At 50.6% G+C, this 17,240-nt stretch overlaps 1 protein-coding gene and 1 long non-coding RNA gene across 2 annotated transcripts in view; one reads left to right on the top strand and one right to left on the bottom strand.

The window, feature by feature from the left end:
* TRPM8 (transient receptor potential cation channel subfamily M member 8) overlaps positions 1-17,240 on the top strand; it is a 79,598-nt gene that overhangs the window by 35,220 nt on the left and 27,138 nt on the right. The window contains exons 13-20 of the mRNA XM_025886642.2: positions 609-738; positions 2,297-2,442; positions 4,934-5,046; positions 5,430-5,646; positions 12,329-12,420; positions 13,545-13,686; positions 14,739-14,910; positions 16,056-16,233. Coding sequence (XP_025742427.1) covers positions 609-738; positions 2,297-2,442; positions 4,934-5,046; positions 5,430-5,646; positions 12,329-12,420; positions 13,545-13,686; positions 14,739-14,910; positions 16,056-16,233 — 1,190 coding nt within the window. The remainder of the gene's footprint in view (positions 1-608; positions 739-2,296; positions 2,443-4,933; positions 5,047-5,429; positions 5,647-12,328; positions 12,421-13,544; positions 13,687-14,738; positions 14,911-16,055; positions 16,234-17,240) is intronic.
* On the bottom strand, positions 14,398-16,163 carry LOC141374585 (uncharacterized). Its single transcript, XR_012381599.1, has 3 exons — positions 16,029-16,163; positions 14,708-15,632; positions 14,398-14,562 (listed from the first exon to the last, which is right to left on the bottom strand). It is a non-coding gene; the product is annotated as an uncharacterized lncRNA (long non-coding RNA).

Here is a 17,240-nt window from a genome sequence, read left to right as displayed (position 1 = left end):
TGGTGGGCAACCCGGTAGGCACTTGCTTCTCAGGTGTGTGTAGGTGTGGGATTGTTTTCCAAGTAGATACAGTTTTGAAGTTTAATTTAAAAAATTAATTTCTAGTTTTATTGCATTAGACGTAGGAAGTAGGGCTTGTCTAAATTCTGTTTTGGGGAACTTACTGAGATTTTTCCTTGTGATTTAGTACATTATGGTTTATGTCAGTTGTGGAGAAGCTACCTTCTCCATTATCAGAACATAAAGTCGGATATTGAGTATAGAGTTCATACGCAGTCTTACGAACTACGTTGTCGGCTCTCCCGTGTCCTCATCCGGTCTTCCCGTTTGAGCTGCGACTGTGTGGTGCTGGGCAGTCAGGCCTCATGCTGTCAGTTTCTCATGGCATTTATCTTGATGTTTTCTTTTCATGTGCTAATTCCACGTTCACGACTGTGAGTACCTTCAGGGTCCAAGACTGTTTTGTGTACATTGCAAATTTTACTCTGAATCATTCAAATTTCACCACTTCCTGCTTTTGCCATGAGTTTGTCCTTGTCTGACGTTAATGTTGACTTGACCGCTTCAAGGGATGATGAATTAACTAACATTATCCACCCCTCTAAAAGACTAGGGGCTGCACTCTGGCAGCCTTGGGAGCCAGCAAGCTTCTGAAGACTCTGGCCAAGGTGAAGAATGACATCAATGCCGCGGGGGAGTCCGAGGAGCTGGCAAATGAGTACGAGACCCGTGCAGTTGGTGAGTCTCCAGGAATGGGCCACCACAGTGGGCACCCATGTGGCAGGGGGCACGCACGCACCTGTTGCACTCATGCCAGGTGGCAGAGGTCAGCGGCATGTCCAGACTCCCCTCTCTGGCCTGATTTAGGGGCTGCAGGCCACATGGTCAAGGGTGTGCATGCCATGGCAGAAGCCAGAGGCTCCTTGGCCCTGCCACTTACTGATGTTTCCAAGAATGGACGCAGGATAACGTGAGTGTCTCATCTCACAAGCTCCAGGGCCACACACGGGCTAGATCTAAGAAACTCAGCACCCCAGCCTGGGGGCAGGGAAGGAGTGTTTTTGGATGCTTTTGAGAAACTGTGACAGATCTGAGATTTTTGCCTGACTTGCAAGTTATCAAGTTGGCCTGTCCGTTTCATAGAGAGAAGACCCCACACCCCCGGGTCAGGGACATGGATGGTTTATTACTAAGGGCCCAGGCAGCAGCCAGAGCAGCATCGTGGGTTGGTCCCCATGCCTTCATTCCCATGGAGTGACATGACTGAGGGCTGCTGTTGCCTACCTTGCAGCTCCCCCAAAGTTTAGGGGACTAGGGGCTTCTCCTGGGGCCTCAGGTGACCCACCCACGCTCCCCTCTAGGGCGCAATTGCTCATTACCTGGAATGGAATCGGGGAGAGGCAATGTTAAGCAATACCCTTCTGAAATGTCTGTCTTCTGTTTGCTGTTCAGTCATCCTTGACCAAAGCTTGTCAGTGCTGTTTGCTCAGAAGGTCCGGACCATGCAGGAGCATGAGAAACCCAGAACAACTGCCTCCCGATGACAGAGAGTTTGGGCCTGCTCAGTTTTTCCTTTTTCACTTGGGAGTTTCCAGTTCACAATGGGGCACGCCGCAAAATGCACACCTCTTTGTCTGTTGTCTTATGTGATGAACAAAATACTTGTGCGTTTGGCTTCTCTGTGTTGGCAAAAGGGTGTCCAATCGTTCTTTTAATAGACTAAAATTTCGAAGATATTTTATTAATTTCTGATGAACTTCAGAAAATGGATCTCAGTATTTTGACTTCTAAAAAATTTCCCGTCAGGATTTATACTCCAATTTCTATCATTAGGTCTCGAAATGTAAGCACACCTTTAATGCAATAGGTCAGTGTTTCCTACACTTGTTGGTTGGTTGGTTGGTTGGTTTGCACCGGGTGCCTTATGGGGCAAAGAGCCCTCACCAGGGATCACAGAGAATGTAAATGGAGGGAGGTGGAGCTGCTCTGGTGGAGGGAGCAGAGGGTCTGCATCCCTCCCCAGTGCTGAGCCCCACCAGAGAGTGGTGGGGGGGCTCCCCGTGTTCCATGCAGCTCAGTTCAGTGGGCTTTTATCAACACCTGCTGCCATCAGGAGCTGTGTCGAGCGTGGTGGGCCTCCAGAGTCCCTTTGTTCAGCGAGGGATTACGCGGTGCCCGCGTTCTCTATGCCTTTTAGAAGCCAGGCTTTTCCCGAAGTCAGGGCTCCGTTGTGGGGGCGGGGCAGGCCAGAGCTGTGTCTTTGCCAGTGCGGCTCCCAGTGGTAATGTCCCTGCAGAGCTGTTCACGGAGTGCTACAGCAGCGATGAGGAGCTGGCGGAGCAGCTGCTCGTCTACTCCTGCGAAGCCTGGGGCGGGAGCAACTGCCTGGAGCTGGCTGTGGAGGCGACAGACCAGCACTTCATCGCCCAGCCCGGGGTCCAGGTAAACGGCGTGCAGTCACCAAACGTCACCTCCAGAAAGGGGCCCTTTCAATCAGACGCTATTTGTGGTGTTAAACAAGACAGTATTAAAAGCAGACCTTCACCTCCGCTCTGAAAACTGTAGCAGGGAAAACTGAGTGCCATTCCAGGAGATGGCAGCACAGAGGCGTTGGGAGAGACCCCGGCTTCAGGAGATGGTGGGGAGGGGCGGGGGAGGGAGAACAGGCTTGGAGTTTCCACAAAGCTCACAGTACGGCACCGGCACCTTAATCAGGGGCTGGGTCTCTGGATCCCACGCCTGGGTCTCAATCCACTGTGTCCCCAGTTATGTGTGTGGTGATGGGCCACGGCACACAAGCTCTCTGAGCCTTAGCTCCCTCGTCTGTAAAGGAAGGGTTGCTGGGTTCGGTGGGGTAGATGTGACAGGTGCCAGCCCTCGACTTCAGTGGGTGCTGTTATAGTTATTATGGGTAGTAACGGCACAAGGGGAACCAGCAGGAAATGGGTAAAGCCAGCCCAGAGGTTTCCTGCACTGAGTTAAACTAATGACGGTTTGCACTTGGCGTCTCAGCTTGCAGAGGGGAGATTTTCCCACCCATAATCCCAGTTGGAGGGGTCTGGGTGTGAAGCGGGGGGGTAGGAAGTTGTGGGCGGACGGACCCTCATCTGTCACACACACATGATGTGCGTGATTGCGTTTGATCTTCACAGCATGTGTGGAGGCGGAGGTCATCTCATTTTACTGATAAGGACTCAGCTGTTCAGAGAGGTTCTGGAACGTTCTCCAGGTTGCACTGCTAGGAAGTAGCAGAGCTGAGATTTGGTTCCATGTTGATTGTCCATTTTGTGGACTTCCCGTTACTCCGTGCAGCCAATAATTAGCAAACTTAGCAAGGCGTTTGTGAAATAAGTCCATTTGCTGCCACAGCTAAGCGAGAGTAAAGAGCAGCAGTCATCAGTGACAAGGGACACATAAAGAAAGACTCTTGCTATTGCTGTTTTAGCCTCTGCACCGTAGCGCATTGGAGTGAGGCTGGCGCTGGGGTCGGGATTACCCAGGGGGCTGGGCTGGAGGCCAAGGTGGGCCACAGCTCCTTTGGCCCCAAGCCCCATCTTGCTGGTGCCCCAGAGCTTGGGGCTGGGGGAGGCTGACTCTTGACCTTGTCCAAGCTTACCGGTCCCAGGGGTTTCAGCCAGATGCCAATTCATTAATATTCATGAGAAATCTCACTGCCAGACACATAGCACCAGGGAGCTGGCTTCCTGTGCGCAGGCTGCTGCCTGGGGTCAGATGTTGCTGGCGGCCGTGGAACCCGAGCTAGGGGAGAAACTTCTGTGACTGGAGGGGCCTAGTGATGCGGCTAGATGTGTTCATCACCTCCGCAGGAATATAAGAGTGAGGAAGGCTGGAGTGAGGAAGGCTCTCTTTGTTTGGCTCTCTGAGAAGCGGGCCCCAAAGCAAGGATTTAAATGCAAGGAGTTTGTTTTGGAGGTGAGCCTGGGAAGTGCATGCAGGCGGTGGGGACAGTGAGAGAGGCAAGGGAAGGAAGCAGACGCGGGCGTGCTAAGGAGCAAGTTGCCACTGTGCTCAGCGGGGCTCAACCCCGTGGAGACTTCCCGGGTCTGCATGGAACCTGTCCTGGTGTGGCCAGCAAGCCGGCATTGACCCACCAAGTGCGGTTTGTCCTTTGTAGGGGCTGCCCCTCATGGGCCAAGCACATGCTTGGCTGCAGCAGCCTAGGCAGAGCCTGGCAGACTCCCCGGAAGAAGCAGCTTTTGCGAGAGGGAAGGTCTGATGGGGCACGCGGGCTCTAGTCTTCCCAGCCAGTGCGTCCATGCCAATCCCCTTCTGACGAACAGGGCTGTCTTTGAGAGCTGTGGGTTCCTTTGATGTGGACCAGTCTATGCTCACCCTTTTGTGTTGCCATGAAGTGCGCGTCTCAGAGGCAACCTGAGTTTTCTAATTCCCACCTTTGTGGGAGGCCCCGTTCCACCTCTCCGGGTTTGGTAGTCTGGGAAGAGCTTTTTCATGCATTTTGGCTCCAACTGATGTTGAGACGCCAGCTGTCGTCCCGTTCCTGTCACCTGTTTGCCTCCAGCAGTGAGTCCTGGGGGTCCTGCAGGTAGCACCGGACGGGTGTGTGAATGTGCAGTCATGGAGGAGGAAGGAGCCAGAAGGACGCTTGTTTAAACTTACATAGAAAGAATTAGAGGTGGTTAAAATTCATAGCTTTAGGGAGTTTGGACTCACACAACCTCTGTTTTAAAGTTCATAGACCCCAAGTTGGGAAAGGACTGAAAATCAAACAGACTTGTGAACGGTTTTATCGTATCCCCTCAGAGTCCAAGTAACTAATATCAAAGGAGAGGACCTTAATTTGGAGAGTTATTTATTTTGAAGGGGTGCAAGGACTGGGAAGAGAGGTTGCATACCATCCTGAATTTCGTTGCATTAATGAGGACCCGTGTCTTTTGTCTCTGTCTCCCTGTAGAATTTTCTTTCCAAGCAATGGTATGGAGAGATTTCCCGAGACACCAAGAACTGGAAGATTATCCTGTGCTTGTTTATTATCCCCTTGGTTGGCTGTGGCTTTGTATCCTTTAGGTATGAAACCAAGACACATGATCATGTGTGTGAATGTGTATGTGTGCACACGCTCTTATGTAAAGGGTTACAAAGCCTGGAATTTAGGACATTCTCGGGAAAGCCTACACAGTAGGGTGGGGGATCTTCTCTGGCTTTTCCTGAGTTTGATTTCAAATAGGTAATCGTAGAGGTATGTCTTCAATATCTAAGGCAGAATTCAGATTTGTTGACCCTAGAAGGCCAGAGGCTGAGTTTTGGCTGGGTTGCTCTTAGAAGGCAGTTCTGGCTCCCCTACCCCAGGCTCTGGGCCTGGGTTCATCTGTGTTCAAGAGGAGGGCTGCAGCCCCCACAGGAGGCGATGCTCCAGAGGCCAATGACGGTGCTCTCACCTTTCGGTCCAGGAAAAAGCCCATCGACAAGCACAAGAAGATCCTGTGGTACTACGTGGCCTTCTTCACCTCCCCCTTTGTGGTCTTTGCCTGGAACGTGGTCTTCTACATCGCCTTCCTTCTGCTCTTTGCCTACGTGCTGCTCATGGATTTTCACTCCATGCCACACTCCCCCGAGCTGGTCCTCTACGCACTGGTCTTTGTCCTGTTCTGCGATGAAGTGAGACAGGTAGGACAGTCCCCACGCGAGGCACCTCCTCCTTTCCTTAGCAGGTGGCATCTTCCTCGAGCCAACGAGGAGCAGAAGTTCCTTCTGAAGCTCCAAAGTCGTGATTTTTCTAAAGCAAATGATGCATTTTCAAGCCTCTTAGCACTCCAGTGAGGTTTCTTAGCACCAAGCTCACTCCTTGCTGATTAATATTAATTGATGGAAATGAATTACTCAGGATTGGGAATGTGTTCAGAGAGAAGATTGACCTTGGACTGTAAACCCACTCCTGCTATTACCATCACCAGGGGAGGCAGGCGAGCTGGGGGGGGGGGGACTTTCAAGCTAAGAGCATCTTAATGCCCAGTGTGTCAGAGTGACAGTGTTGGAAAGTCATATAAGTCCCTGCAGATTTCAGGGAGTGCGTGTGAATTATTCATGGTGCTTTTCTGCAGTTTTTTGGGATCTGCATTTTTTGGCAGCCTCTCCCCGCCATCAAACCCAAAACTTTAGCCCAGGCAGGCCTGGCCCATAGCAGGTGCTCAGTTAGTCATTGTTAGATGGATAAATGTTGATGGTGTAGGATGATGCTGTCCCTAAACCATTATGAAAAGTCATCCCAGAAACTTCTCAGACTCAGTGATTATCTGAACACTGCTATTACTGTCGCTTCTGTTGTCCCTCCCAAGCCCAAACTCATCATCATACCCATTCAGTAAGTATGCTGATGTTTACACGGTACTATGACAGGCGCTACAAGAGATTTGGAGGGGCACAGAATGCTATTCTTGACCTCCGGAGTTGTCGCCTAGTGTAGGAATCCTAAATTGCTTTCAGCTATCATGCCAAGTCTGATGGACTTTTTTTTTTTTTTGTGGCTTCCAGGGGCCCTGGATGGAGGATGATTCTGACTTTTTCTGTTCTCCGCAGGAGAGTGTCTTGATCGATTATCAATGTGTGCTGTGGGCAGGAGGGCTGGCAGGAGTTCCTGGCACCAGTGCCCTGCCTCTGCCCTCCCCTGCCGAGCAGGTGCAGAAGGGGGATAGAGATGGGGTAGAGGTGGAGGGAGAACAAGACAAATGACACAAGTCAGTGCTGAACATGGACAGGTACAGGCTTTCTGTCTCCAGCAACGCTCCCCCAGGACAGGGCCCTCCCGATGGGTGGGGGATGCTACGACCTCACATCAGTCTCTTGAAGACCCCACGTCGTGGCTCGTGAGGTCACAGCTCCATCTAGGCACGTGGGGGTTGGGACTTCAATGTGTGAATTTTGGGGGTGCAGTTCACCCCATAACCCTTCCATATAGGCTCTTTCTCCTGGCTGTCATTTTTGCTAGTTCTCCTTCGACTTACGTGTGTCGGCAGCCAGGGGGGTGAAAATATCGTGCTGGGGAAAAGCAAAGGCAGAAGGGGATTCAACATTTAAAGGGGGAATGGGCCCAGGCCAACGCGAGGAAGTAAGGGGACAGCACCCTTTTTACTGGGAATCTCCTGAACACTGTCACAGGAGCTGGCTCTGCACAAAGTCACGCGAGTTCCCTTCTCCTAACCTGACGTGGCCGGGTTCCGGGGTCCTGCCTTCCTCCTTGTCCTCCACTTCCAAAGGCACAAAGAGAAAGAGACAGCATTCCCAGGGCAGCTTTTGCAGAGGAAGGAGGTAAACGGTGAGGTTGGAAGGCTTTGTTGCGCTGGAGGGGGTGATACTCTGTCCTCCGGGGTCTGGTGGTGGGGGGGCAGTTCTTTCAGCTGCAGTGTCTGTCCGGTAGTGAAGCTGCTGCCAGAGGCCTTGACGGGTCTGTGGAAGCAGGGGGAGCTGGAGGGGCCACCCGGGAGGTCATGCAGGACTCTGAGGGGCCCCCGGTGGTTTGAGTCACGCACGTGAACCGGAGCTCGAGTGGGCTTTTGCACATTCTGGGGAGCGGTGTGGGGTGCCAGGAGAGGCATGGGGTTTGTGGAGACTTGAGCCACACACCCCGTGGTTCTGGTTCTGGTTCTGGTTCTGGTTTCTTCACATCAGGTGACCAGCCCAACACTTTAAATGCAGTCACTGAATAGGATCACATAACCACGAATTCATAGCCTGGGGGGGAAAAGTCATGGGTACTTATAAATAAGCAGGGAGAGAGAGAGAGAGAGAGAGGGAGGGAGTGGGGTGGGCACAAAAAGCCAGCAGAAATTGCACACAGACAGTATGGTAATAACTTACTTAATTTCTTTGATCTTTTGGTTCCTCATCCCTAAATGGGCCTCTTCCCTACCGCGAGGGATGATGGCGAGGAACAAGAAGCCCGATGCCTTTCATGGAAGCCTTGTGGGTCTCGTCCAGCACCAGCGCCTCTGCCTGGCCCCTTTGCGTTTCTCCAGCTCCTCATGCATACACGGCTGTTGGCCAGAAGCGAGTGGCCTGGAAATGGCCCGATGCTGATGTTTGTTTCTTATTCATATCCGACCCTTCGGGGCTAGTGCGAGGGAGGGCGTCGGTGTATTTCTGGCAGGTGTGTGTATGTTTTTTAAGAAACGAGTTGACGAGCAGGGTCTTCCTAACTCAGAGCCAGAGCTGTGCTGTGACTGGGAGCCGGCAGGGAGCCACAGCGGTGGCTGGCGAGGCCAGAGCGGGGGAGATGCGGGAAGCCGGGCATGCCGGGGCGCAGAGGTACCCTGGGGAGCAGAGGCTGCATGGGTGACTGCTTCTTGCAATGGCTGGCAAGAAGTAAAAGGTTCTTTTCTTGCTTTTCCCACTCCTCATTTGTGCTTCCCTATCTGTCTCGGGCCGAACCCTGTCTCCCTCTCTGCACTAAGGTACAGAAGCTGCTGTGAAAGTCCAGACGTTGTTTGGTTCCTCCAGGCATTGAAAGAAGTCATGAGGCCTGGAGACAGGACTTATTCTGGGTTGCTTTAGAGGACCGGGGTGGGCACGGATGGAAGACGCAGGGAGACCCGTCTTGGCATAGGGCAGACACTTCATTCATGCATTCCTTTTATTTATTTATTTATTTATTTATTCCTTTTAATTATTTATTGAGCACCTACTAGGTGCCAGGCACTGTTCTAGACACTGGGGATACAGCAATGAACCAAACACACAATTATCTCTGTCCTTATGTAGCTTTCTGCCAGATAAAGAGGATTGGCAGGGTCATTTCTGAGAGCTTCCAAGGAGAGAACAACACTGCACAATGAGTCATACGTTTACTGGGGGTTTGGCCTAGAGGATTTGAAACGTGAAATTTGAAGTCCTTAGGTCACAAACATCTCCATACAATGTTGTATGTACATTTAACTACTAAGTTGTTTGTCTGAAGGAGACTCAAGGCAAGTACATGTTGTTTGGAGAAGGACCCTGGGCAGACAGTGTGAGGTGTTGCCCAGTGCAGTGTGAAGTGTTACCCAGGAGTAGTGTGAGGTGTCCTCAAGGAGAAGTGTGAGGTGTTACCCAGGAGTAGTGTGCAGTGTTGCCCAGGTGCAGTGTGAGGTGTTGCCCAGGAGCAGTGTGAGGTGTTCTCCAGGAGCAGTGTGAGGTGTTGCCCAGGTGCAGTGTGTGGTGTTGCCCAGGTGCAGTGTGAGGTGTTGCCCAGGAGCAGTGTGAGGTGTTCTCCAGGAGCAGTGTGAGGTGTTGCCCAGGTGCAGTGTGAGGTGTTGCCCAGGTGCAGTGTGAAGTGTTCTCCAGGAGCAGTGTGAGGTGTTGCCCAGGAGCAGTGTGTGGTGTTGTCCAGGAGCAGTGTGAGGTGTTGCCCAGGAGCAGTGTGTGGTGTTGCCCAGGAGCAGTGTGAGGTGTTGCCCAGGAGCAGTGTGAGGTGTTGTGCAGGTGCAGTGTGAGGTGTTGCCCAGGTGCAGTGTGAAGTGTTCTCCAGGAGCAGTGTGCAGTGTCCTCCAGGTGCAGTGTGAGGTGTTCTCCAGGAGCAGTGTAAAGTGTTGCCCAGGAGCAGTGTGAGGTGTTGCGCAGGTGCAGTGTGAGGTGTTGCCCAGGTGCAGTGTGAGGTGTTCTCCAGGAGCAGTGTGAGGTGTTGCCCAGGAGCAGTGTGAGGTGTTGCGCAGGTGCAGTGTGAGGTGTTGCCCAGGTGCAGTGTGAAGTGTTCTCCAGGAGCAGTGTGCAGTGTCCTCCAGGTGCAGTGTGAGGTGTTGTGCGGGTGCAGTGTGAAGTGTTGCACAGAGCGGGGACACTGAGTAGAGGGTAGGGTGGGCAGGTGGGAAGGCACCTCAGGGAGAGAAGTGAGCTATAGGGTGCCTGGGTAAGGTAATGCACTTCCTAGTCATTCCGGGGGCCTGCCGGGAGGAGGCGACGCTCACAGGTTCTGGCTGAGTCCCCCTATTCTGTCTACGGGTGATGTTCGAAGGGGAGGGTGATAACGTGGGTGTGTAGGTTCGAGCAAATGTTTCTTTTCTTTCCTTTTTAAACATTATTTTGAACAGACCAGTTTAATCCAGCAGTCCTGTGTATTAAGGCGATGATCCTGTGTATTAAGGCGCCTTGGGCTGAGGGCTGGGATCGGGGATTCAAGTCCAGCTCTGCTGTGGGAGAGCTGATCCTGCAGTCTGTGAGCCGGGCGGCGGGACATGGCCTCCAAGAGTCTCCTCGTTCAAGGAATCTGACGCTCGGGGTCGCTGTTTCTCTTCTGGCTGCAGGCTCCCGCGGCTGGAATCCTCAGGTTGCTTTCCTCTGCTGACCTGGCGCTGTCTTAAGGAACATAATTCACACTTGTTAGGAGAAAAAGAGAACCGAACGGGATGTTACCTGTTGTAGCTTGTGACTGGGTATCACAAAGCCTACTCTCCTTATGTCTCCTTCCTTTGGGGCAGATGTAATATACGGAGTTGAAATTTTCAACCAAGGCAGTTCATAAGTACAAATGCCCAGTAATCAAATTGTGGATGTTTATGTAACATGAGACGAGTTGCACCATCCCTTTGTGGAAAACGCTGTTCAGTCTTAGGGCTCATTGAATCCCCAAATCCTGAAAGATATGGTGAAATGTGGTTCTGGTATTTTATGAATATAGCCTCTCTCTGTCATTCTGTTCAGAAAAGAGGCCTCTATTCATTAAAAAAAAAAAAAAAAATGCTTTCTCACTGCAGCGGTGCCTCCAAGCCCCAGAATCGATCTATTTAGAGTTTTTCCCATCGCTCAGGCCAGGCTTCTGAGAGGCTAAGCTGGGCTGGGGCTGTGGCTTGCCCTATACGTATCTGCCTCCCGGACCAGGGTTTTGGAGGGGGATTGGGGGGCAGGTAGGGCCTGTCCCACCCACTCTCATTTCGCAGACGGTTCTTGGTGGGTCATCAGTGAGACTGGGACCACCCCAATGGATGGTGAGGGATGCTGACTCGGTTTCTGGACCCACCCATTCAGCCATCCCACAGAGGAGTGTGGTCACCACCCTGGGGCTGGGAGAGATTTTATTTCCTTGGGGCTTGATTGCGTAAGGCCCCCATCACCTTTGTCCACCAAAGCTGTTGTTTGCATTTATAAATGAAGAAAAGGAAATACTTTTTGAGAAATGGATGATGTTTCTTGAATCCCTTCCAAGTCTAAAGTTGTAGGATCTCTGTGGGATGTAGGGAAGCAGCGTAAGGCTCAAGATGAAACTCTCTGAGACCCAGAACCCCTGAGGCTGACACTTGCTGGCCGTCTGCCTCAGGCAAGTTCCTTAGCTTCTGTTTCCCTATGCCTTGTTTTCGGGGACAGAATAGGAAACGTGATATCTGAGTATCAGATGGACCCATAGAGGTGCATTCATTTAGTGAAATAGTAAGGTTCGAGCTGATGACACTTCCTTGGTGTTGGTTTCTTGCCTTACACAAGGCGGTATGTTGGTTTCCTTACCCGAGCTCCCCTGGTCTTTGTCCCAGCTCCCACAAATGTCTAATGACTGCCTTTGCCTCGGGGCCAGTGGCTTCCTTGAGAATTCCTGTTGCACCTAATCTGACGTCCTGTGTGCCAGGAGCCTGGCACAGGTGTTTGGAATCCTGTGGGCTCTCAGTACATGTGTTTGAAATGGACGGATGAACGAGAGGGTCAGAGGTCCCCCCTGGAAGCCCCCAGACCCAGCAGACAGATCACCAAGAGGCTGTCCAGATGCAGTCTTCTCCTGGATCGTCCTTTCTCTATCTCCTGACATGCTTTCTTCTAAGAAATCATGCCAATTACACACGCATGATGAAAGGATCACTGAGGCACACTGTTCCCGTCATTTCTGCAAACATTTCTGCTCTCACCAGGTGCCACATACAACCCCTGTGTGCAAATTAAAAAAAAAAAACAAACAACTTTTTATCAAGATGTTTTATTGCCATGTGCCAAAAAGTATTTATGAGAAATACACAACTCTATGATGACAACAGTATGGCTAATACCCTCTAGAGTTGTGCAGTGCACAGCTCACACCACTGTACTGGATGGCCTGGGTATATACTACATTTGCCCACACAGGTTGGGCCCACTGTCTGCGGGTTCATCTTTAAAGAACAGGAAGGATGCATGAGTCCCTTTTCTGACTTTGTCAGCAACACATGCATAACGGAACAGCAAGTGTGCAACCTACTTTCTAATCCCCCTGGAATATCGTGGGGCATGTGGTAGGGCATACTGTCAGCTCAAAAAGGATCTGGGGAAAAAAAAAATGTGTGAACATTTAAAAAAAAAATCTGGAAGCAGTTGATGTTTCCCAGCTGCTGATGTTCTCTCTCTGTCCCTTTCCATGCTGCAGTGGTACATGAATGGGGTGAATTATTTTACTGACCTGTGGAATGTCATGGACACACTTGGGCTTTTTTACTTCATAGCAGGCATTGTGTTTCGGTAAGTCGGCCTCACCATCTTTCCCAGTTTCAGGTGCTTTTGGATCTTCTTGGGTGGAGAGGTGAAGAAAAGATCTTTGATATTTCAAGCCCAAAATGAGCCTGTTTCCCCATCCTCCCCCATTTCGAGATTATTGCAAATGCCATAGTCTTGGCCTCTTCGAGACACAGCTTGGTTGGAATAAAGTTGCATCTCCTCTCTGCTCCCTCCTGGTGATATATACTTGAGAAGATCTTGGCCGTATGTCTCTTGGTGCGCACAGAATTTGCTGGAGATGATTAGAAATTGAGGAGAGTCATATAATCTTTGAAAATGCTCTTCTGCTTGGATGCTGGCTATGGAGGCTGTCCTCCCAAAGCCAGAGGATAGGATGAGAAAAACCAATCTAGAATCACCGTTGAAAAGCAATGTGTACTCCATGTGGGAGAGAAATCGAGGCATGCCCAGACCGTGGCTTACATTGCCCATGCCCGCCTCCCTCCAGGCCTGCCTTCCCCCCGGTAGCTTCAAGGTAAAGCTCCCGGTCATACCTGAGCTGCACGCATGGTGTCCCTGCGCAGAGAAGCCTCACTCTTCATGTTTATGCCTACCCATGCTCACTCTGCAATTTGAAGTGAGTAAAAACTCACTTTCTGCTTGGGTTCAGCATTTGAACCACATAATTTCTAGAGAATTCCAGGTAGAAGGCATATATAGGTTTCAATGAACACATTAGCAAGGGGTCAGCTAATCAAATGATCTGGCGCCAAGGAGGTAAATCTCATTACGGGAAACCTGGCAGAGCCACTTCCCAAGTGGTTGGGCAGGGATGGGGACTGGGATCATTACAGGGGCTGCAGGAGCCGGGAAGTTAGCGATAATGTGATTGGGCTCTTGCAGTAGCAGTGTTGGAGGGTGAAGGATCCAAGGGTAAGAACCTCTAAAAGCTCTATCTTATGCACTGTCATTGCTTTCCTGGAGGCCATAGGAGCAGAAGACCAGCGACTGACAGGTGGTGTCCTTGGTCTGTTTCCACTCACTCCCAGGCCCCTGACTCTGTTTCTTCGTGTTTGGTTATTTTTAAAAACAAAATTTTGAACTGTTTTGTCAATATCTCACACGTTCTGCTCCCCTTCCTTCCATAGGCTCCACCCTTCTAATAAAACCTCTTTGTATTCCGGACGAGTCATCTTTTGCCTGGATTACATTATATTCACTCTAAGGTTGATCCACATTTTCACCGTAAGCAGAAATTTAGGACCCAAGATTATAATGTTGCAGAGGATGGTAAGAACGGAGAATATTTGTGGTTGTCATTCTCCTTGCTAGAACCAGGGTTCCTTCTGTTGTCGGTAGAAGGGTTTTGCCCATAGACATGTCACAATTGGGAAGGTTTGCTTTCCTTGATGTGTTTTTTGTCAGGGACCTCTCTCCCAGCTTAAAATTTAACAGAAGGTGACTAGTAGGAGCAAGTGGTTGACTAAGCACATTGCTAAGAAAGATATCTTTTCAGATTTTACTCTTTCCCAGGCGCTTTCATTTGCGTCACATGAGTCAAACTGAGTCACAGCTCAGTAAGAGCATGGACAGGATAGGGATGTTTATACCCATTTTATAGATGTGGACCATGGAGGTTAATATGTTTGTCTGGAGGTGTGCAGCGGATTAGGGCTTCAATTCTACAGCCACATAGTATAGACACAGGATGAGTACTACCGGCCCTGTTTCACAGGGACGCCCAACAGAAAGATAATTACACACCGAAGACGTTGGTTCCCTAAGCTTGCTTTCCAGATGACCCACACCTCCCGTGCTTCTGTCTTTAAATCAGATGGGCATTTGGATTAGCTCATCTGGAGGTTGCTTTCCAACACTGAGGTTCTTTTGAGTTTGTGGTTTTAATTCAAAGCATATCTGAGGCATCAAGTCACCATGAAGTCATGCTGTGTGTGCAAAAAGTTAAAAAACGTGAAACTGTGCGTTCTTGTCTCATAAAGATAGTTTTTATTTTCTTTAAAAGAAGCACTGAGGACACAACGTAGGGATTTCAAGAATGGGAGCCTGATGAGAAGTAGAGGACAGGTACTCTGAGTTGGGTCCCTCTTCTGCTCTCAAGCTGGTCTCTCTTCCAGAAAGTTTCTGTTGCTGAGCTGGTTTGGAGACCTACAGGCACAAATGCATCAGTTTTAATTCTGGAAGATAGATGTCCCAAGACCGCCATTTTTAAAATTAGGGAGAACACTGGGTGACTGGAACCTCCGCCCTTCCCTGGGGTCAAATGAGCAGACGAGCCGCGGGGGGCACACACCTGACTACGTTCTCTTGTCCCCCCTTGACAGCTGATCGATGTGTTCTTCTTCCTCTTCCTCTTTGCCGTGTGGATGGTGGCCTTTGGTGTGGCCAGGCAAGGGATCCTCAGGCAAAACGAGCATCGTTGGAGGTGGATATTCCGCTCAGTTATCTACGAGCCCTACCTGGCCATGTTCGGCCAGGTGCCCAGCGATGTGGATGGTGAGCCTGACTGGGCCTGGGAGGGGACATCTGGGAGCAGGTGGTTGCTTCCAGAACCAGCCCCCAGGGCTCCCTTCTCTGACCCACAGCAGGAGTTGGGCCAATACCAGGGAGTGAAAGTTGACCCTCACAACCTTGTCTTTGTGTCTGAGCGGGATTTTCACGTCCGCCTTGCCAATGTGCCCAACAACGTTAGTCTGCAATTTTGGAAACTTCTTGGCAATAGCGTTTCTTAGGTTTTCAACAGCGATGTGGCAATTGACAGCAAAGAAACTCACTAGTGTAGAAATGGGTGTTGTGAGTTGTACTGTTATATAACTGGGTGCCCATTTATTTCCAAAAGAGCAGCATTGAAAATTTTGCTCGGGAACCTGGAATTTCAACTTCCGGCCTTTGCCTCTGCCGAGCATCTTTTAGAGGCAGGATAATGTGGTGCAGATGACATCAATGTGCACACGCCTGGTTTACGTGCGGAAAGTACAGGGCACATGGAGCCCAGCATGTGTCTTGAGTGAGCTGTCGAAAGCATCTTTATGATGCGGACAATAGCCTGGGCTTGTCATGTTCTGTCCTGCCAGGACACGATGATCCCGACGTTTCCCCCGCCCTACTGGTCGCATTTCTCAGCTCCCTGGTGTTTTCTCCATTATCCTTGTGGCCTCGGGCTGTCCTGGCCTCTTCTGCTGCACCCTCTTCCAAGACCTCAGCTCTTTACCTGTGTCCTGATGGGGAGGCACGTTGTTGGCATTATTTCCCTTCTGCGTGCTGTACTCGCCATTTTACCTGAGGGAGCGCATTTTGTCCTCAGCACAACCCTACACCCCAGTGGCTTTAGTCCTATGTGAGGACTTGGACTTTCTCCAAGGCCCCCATCCTGGGGTCTGTCACTACCGTTCACACAGTTGTGCAAATCCCGTCCTTGATCTCTCCTATGATTTCATCCCTCATCTCCAATTCATCAGCTCATTCGATTGATTTTATCTCATCAATGTCTATGAAACCTGAACACTTTTTACCATCCCCATCGCTCCAAGCCCTCCTCGTTACGTGATCCTTGTTTTGTGCCCCCTGCCCCACCCCGGGGTGCTGTGGTACTGCCCCCTCCAGAGGGTCCTCACTTTGCCTTTTGGTTTCTACATCCTCAGGTACCACGTACGACTTTGCCCACTGCACCTTCACTGGGAATGAGTCCAAGCCACTGTGTGTGGAGCTGGATGAGCACAACCTTCCTCGGTTCCCCGAGTGGATCACCATCCCCCTGGTGTGCATCTACATGCTCTCCACCAACATCCTGCTGGTCAACCTGCTCGTTGCCATGTTTGGGTAGGTGCTCAGTCATGAGTTTCTCGGGTGTTCATGGTGTGGCAGGCCATGTGCCAGGCTGGGCTGGAGGAACCAGGAGCAAGGCCATGAAGGTCCACCCTTGAGCAACTTGTGTTAGAGCTAGAGCTTGGGGGACTGGTGGTCTGGGGAGGGGGTGTAGTCTTAAAGGTACCATATTAAAAATACGGTATGTCCCTATTTGCTGTGCTGTAAGCTTATATGACCTCACAGCCAGGTACCTGTGACACGCTCCAGCATGTTCAGACCCTGTATGTCTAGCACGCATTCAGTTGTCTCCCTGAGCGCCACGATGTGGGCAGGGTGCTGATGCAGTGCAGCGCAGCTCCTCCCCAACCTCCTTGTTTTCTGTGGACTCGGTGGTGTGGATTCTAGGGTTTAAAGGACTCAGCCTCTAGTTAGTTGCTGCTTTGAAGTTTTTCAGTTTTTTTAAATATTTTTTTTGCAGATTTTATTTATTTGAGAGCAAGCGAGAGAGTAAGTGAGAGAGAGAGAACGAGCATGAACACGGGTGAGGGGCAGAGGCAGAGGGAGAAGCAGACTCCCTGCTGAGCAGGGAGCCCGATGCGGGACTCGATCCCAGGACCCTGGGATCATGACCTGAGCCGAAGGCAGATGCTTAACCGAATGAGCCAGCCAGGTGACCGAAATTTTTCAGTTTAAATACAGATCGCAAGAGCAGAGTCAGAAGAGTGACTTTCTTTTGGGGCTCATGTCTAATGAGGTGGAGGGAGAATATGATGGTTAATCTAAAAAAATTTGATTGCCTTTGGCAGCTTTCCTTACTACTTTTAGAAAATCATGATTTTCGTTTCCCTTCATCTTTCTTCGGAGGGTTTCCAGGGGCTCCAGGGTAGTTAAAGTGCGAGCACCGTATTATGTTGCGGCTTTAAGGTAGGTAGCCATTTTGAGTATGTGATCCCAGCACAGACAGATGGAGAGACAATTTAGCAATGAAATATTCTTGTTAAACCTTGGGGTGGAAGAGA

Source organism: Callorhinus ursinus, unplaced genomic scaffold (assembly GCF_003265705.2).
Source record: "Callorhinus ursinus isolate GAN/ISIS: 27379988/994484 unplaced genomic scaffold, GSC_fseal_2.0 scaffold2, whole genome shotgun sequence".
Taxonomy (NCBI): Eukaryota; Metazoa; Chordata; class Mammalia; order Carnivora; family Otariidae; genus Callorhinus; species Callorhinus ursinus.
Note: the sequence above shows the minus strand (reverse complement) of the source record. Positions and strands in the feature narration are given on the sequence as shown.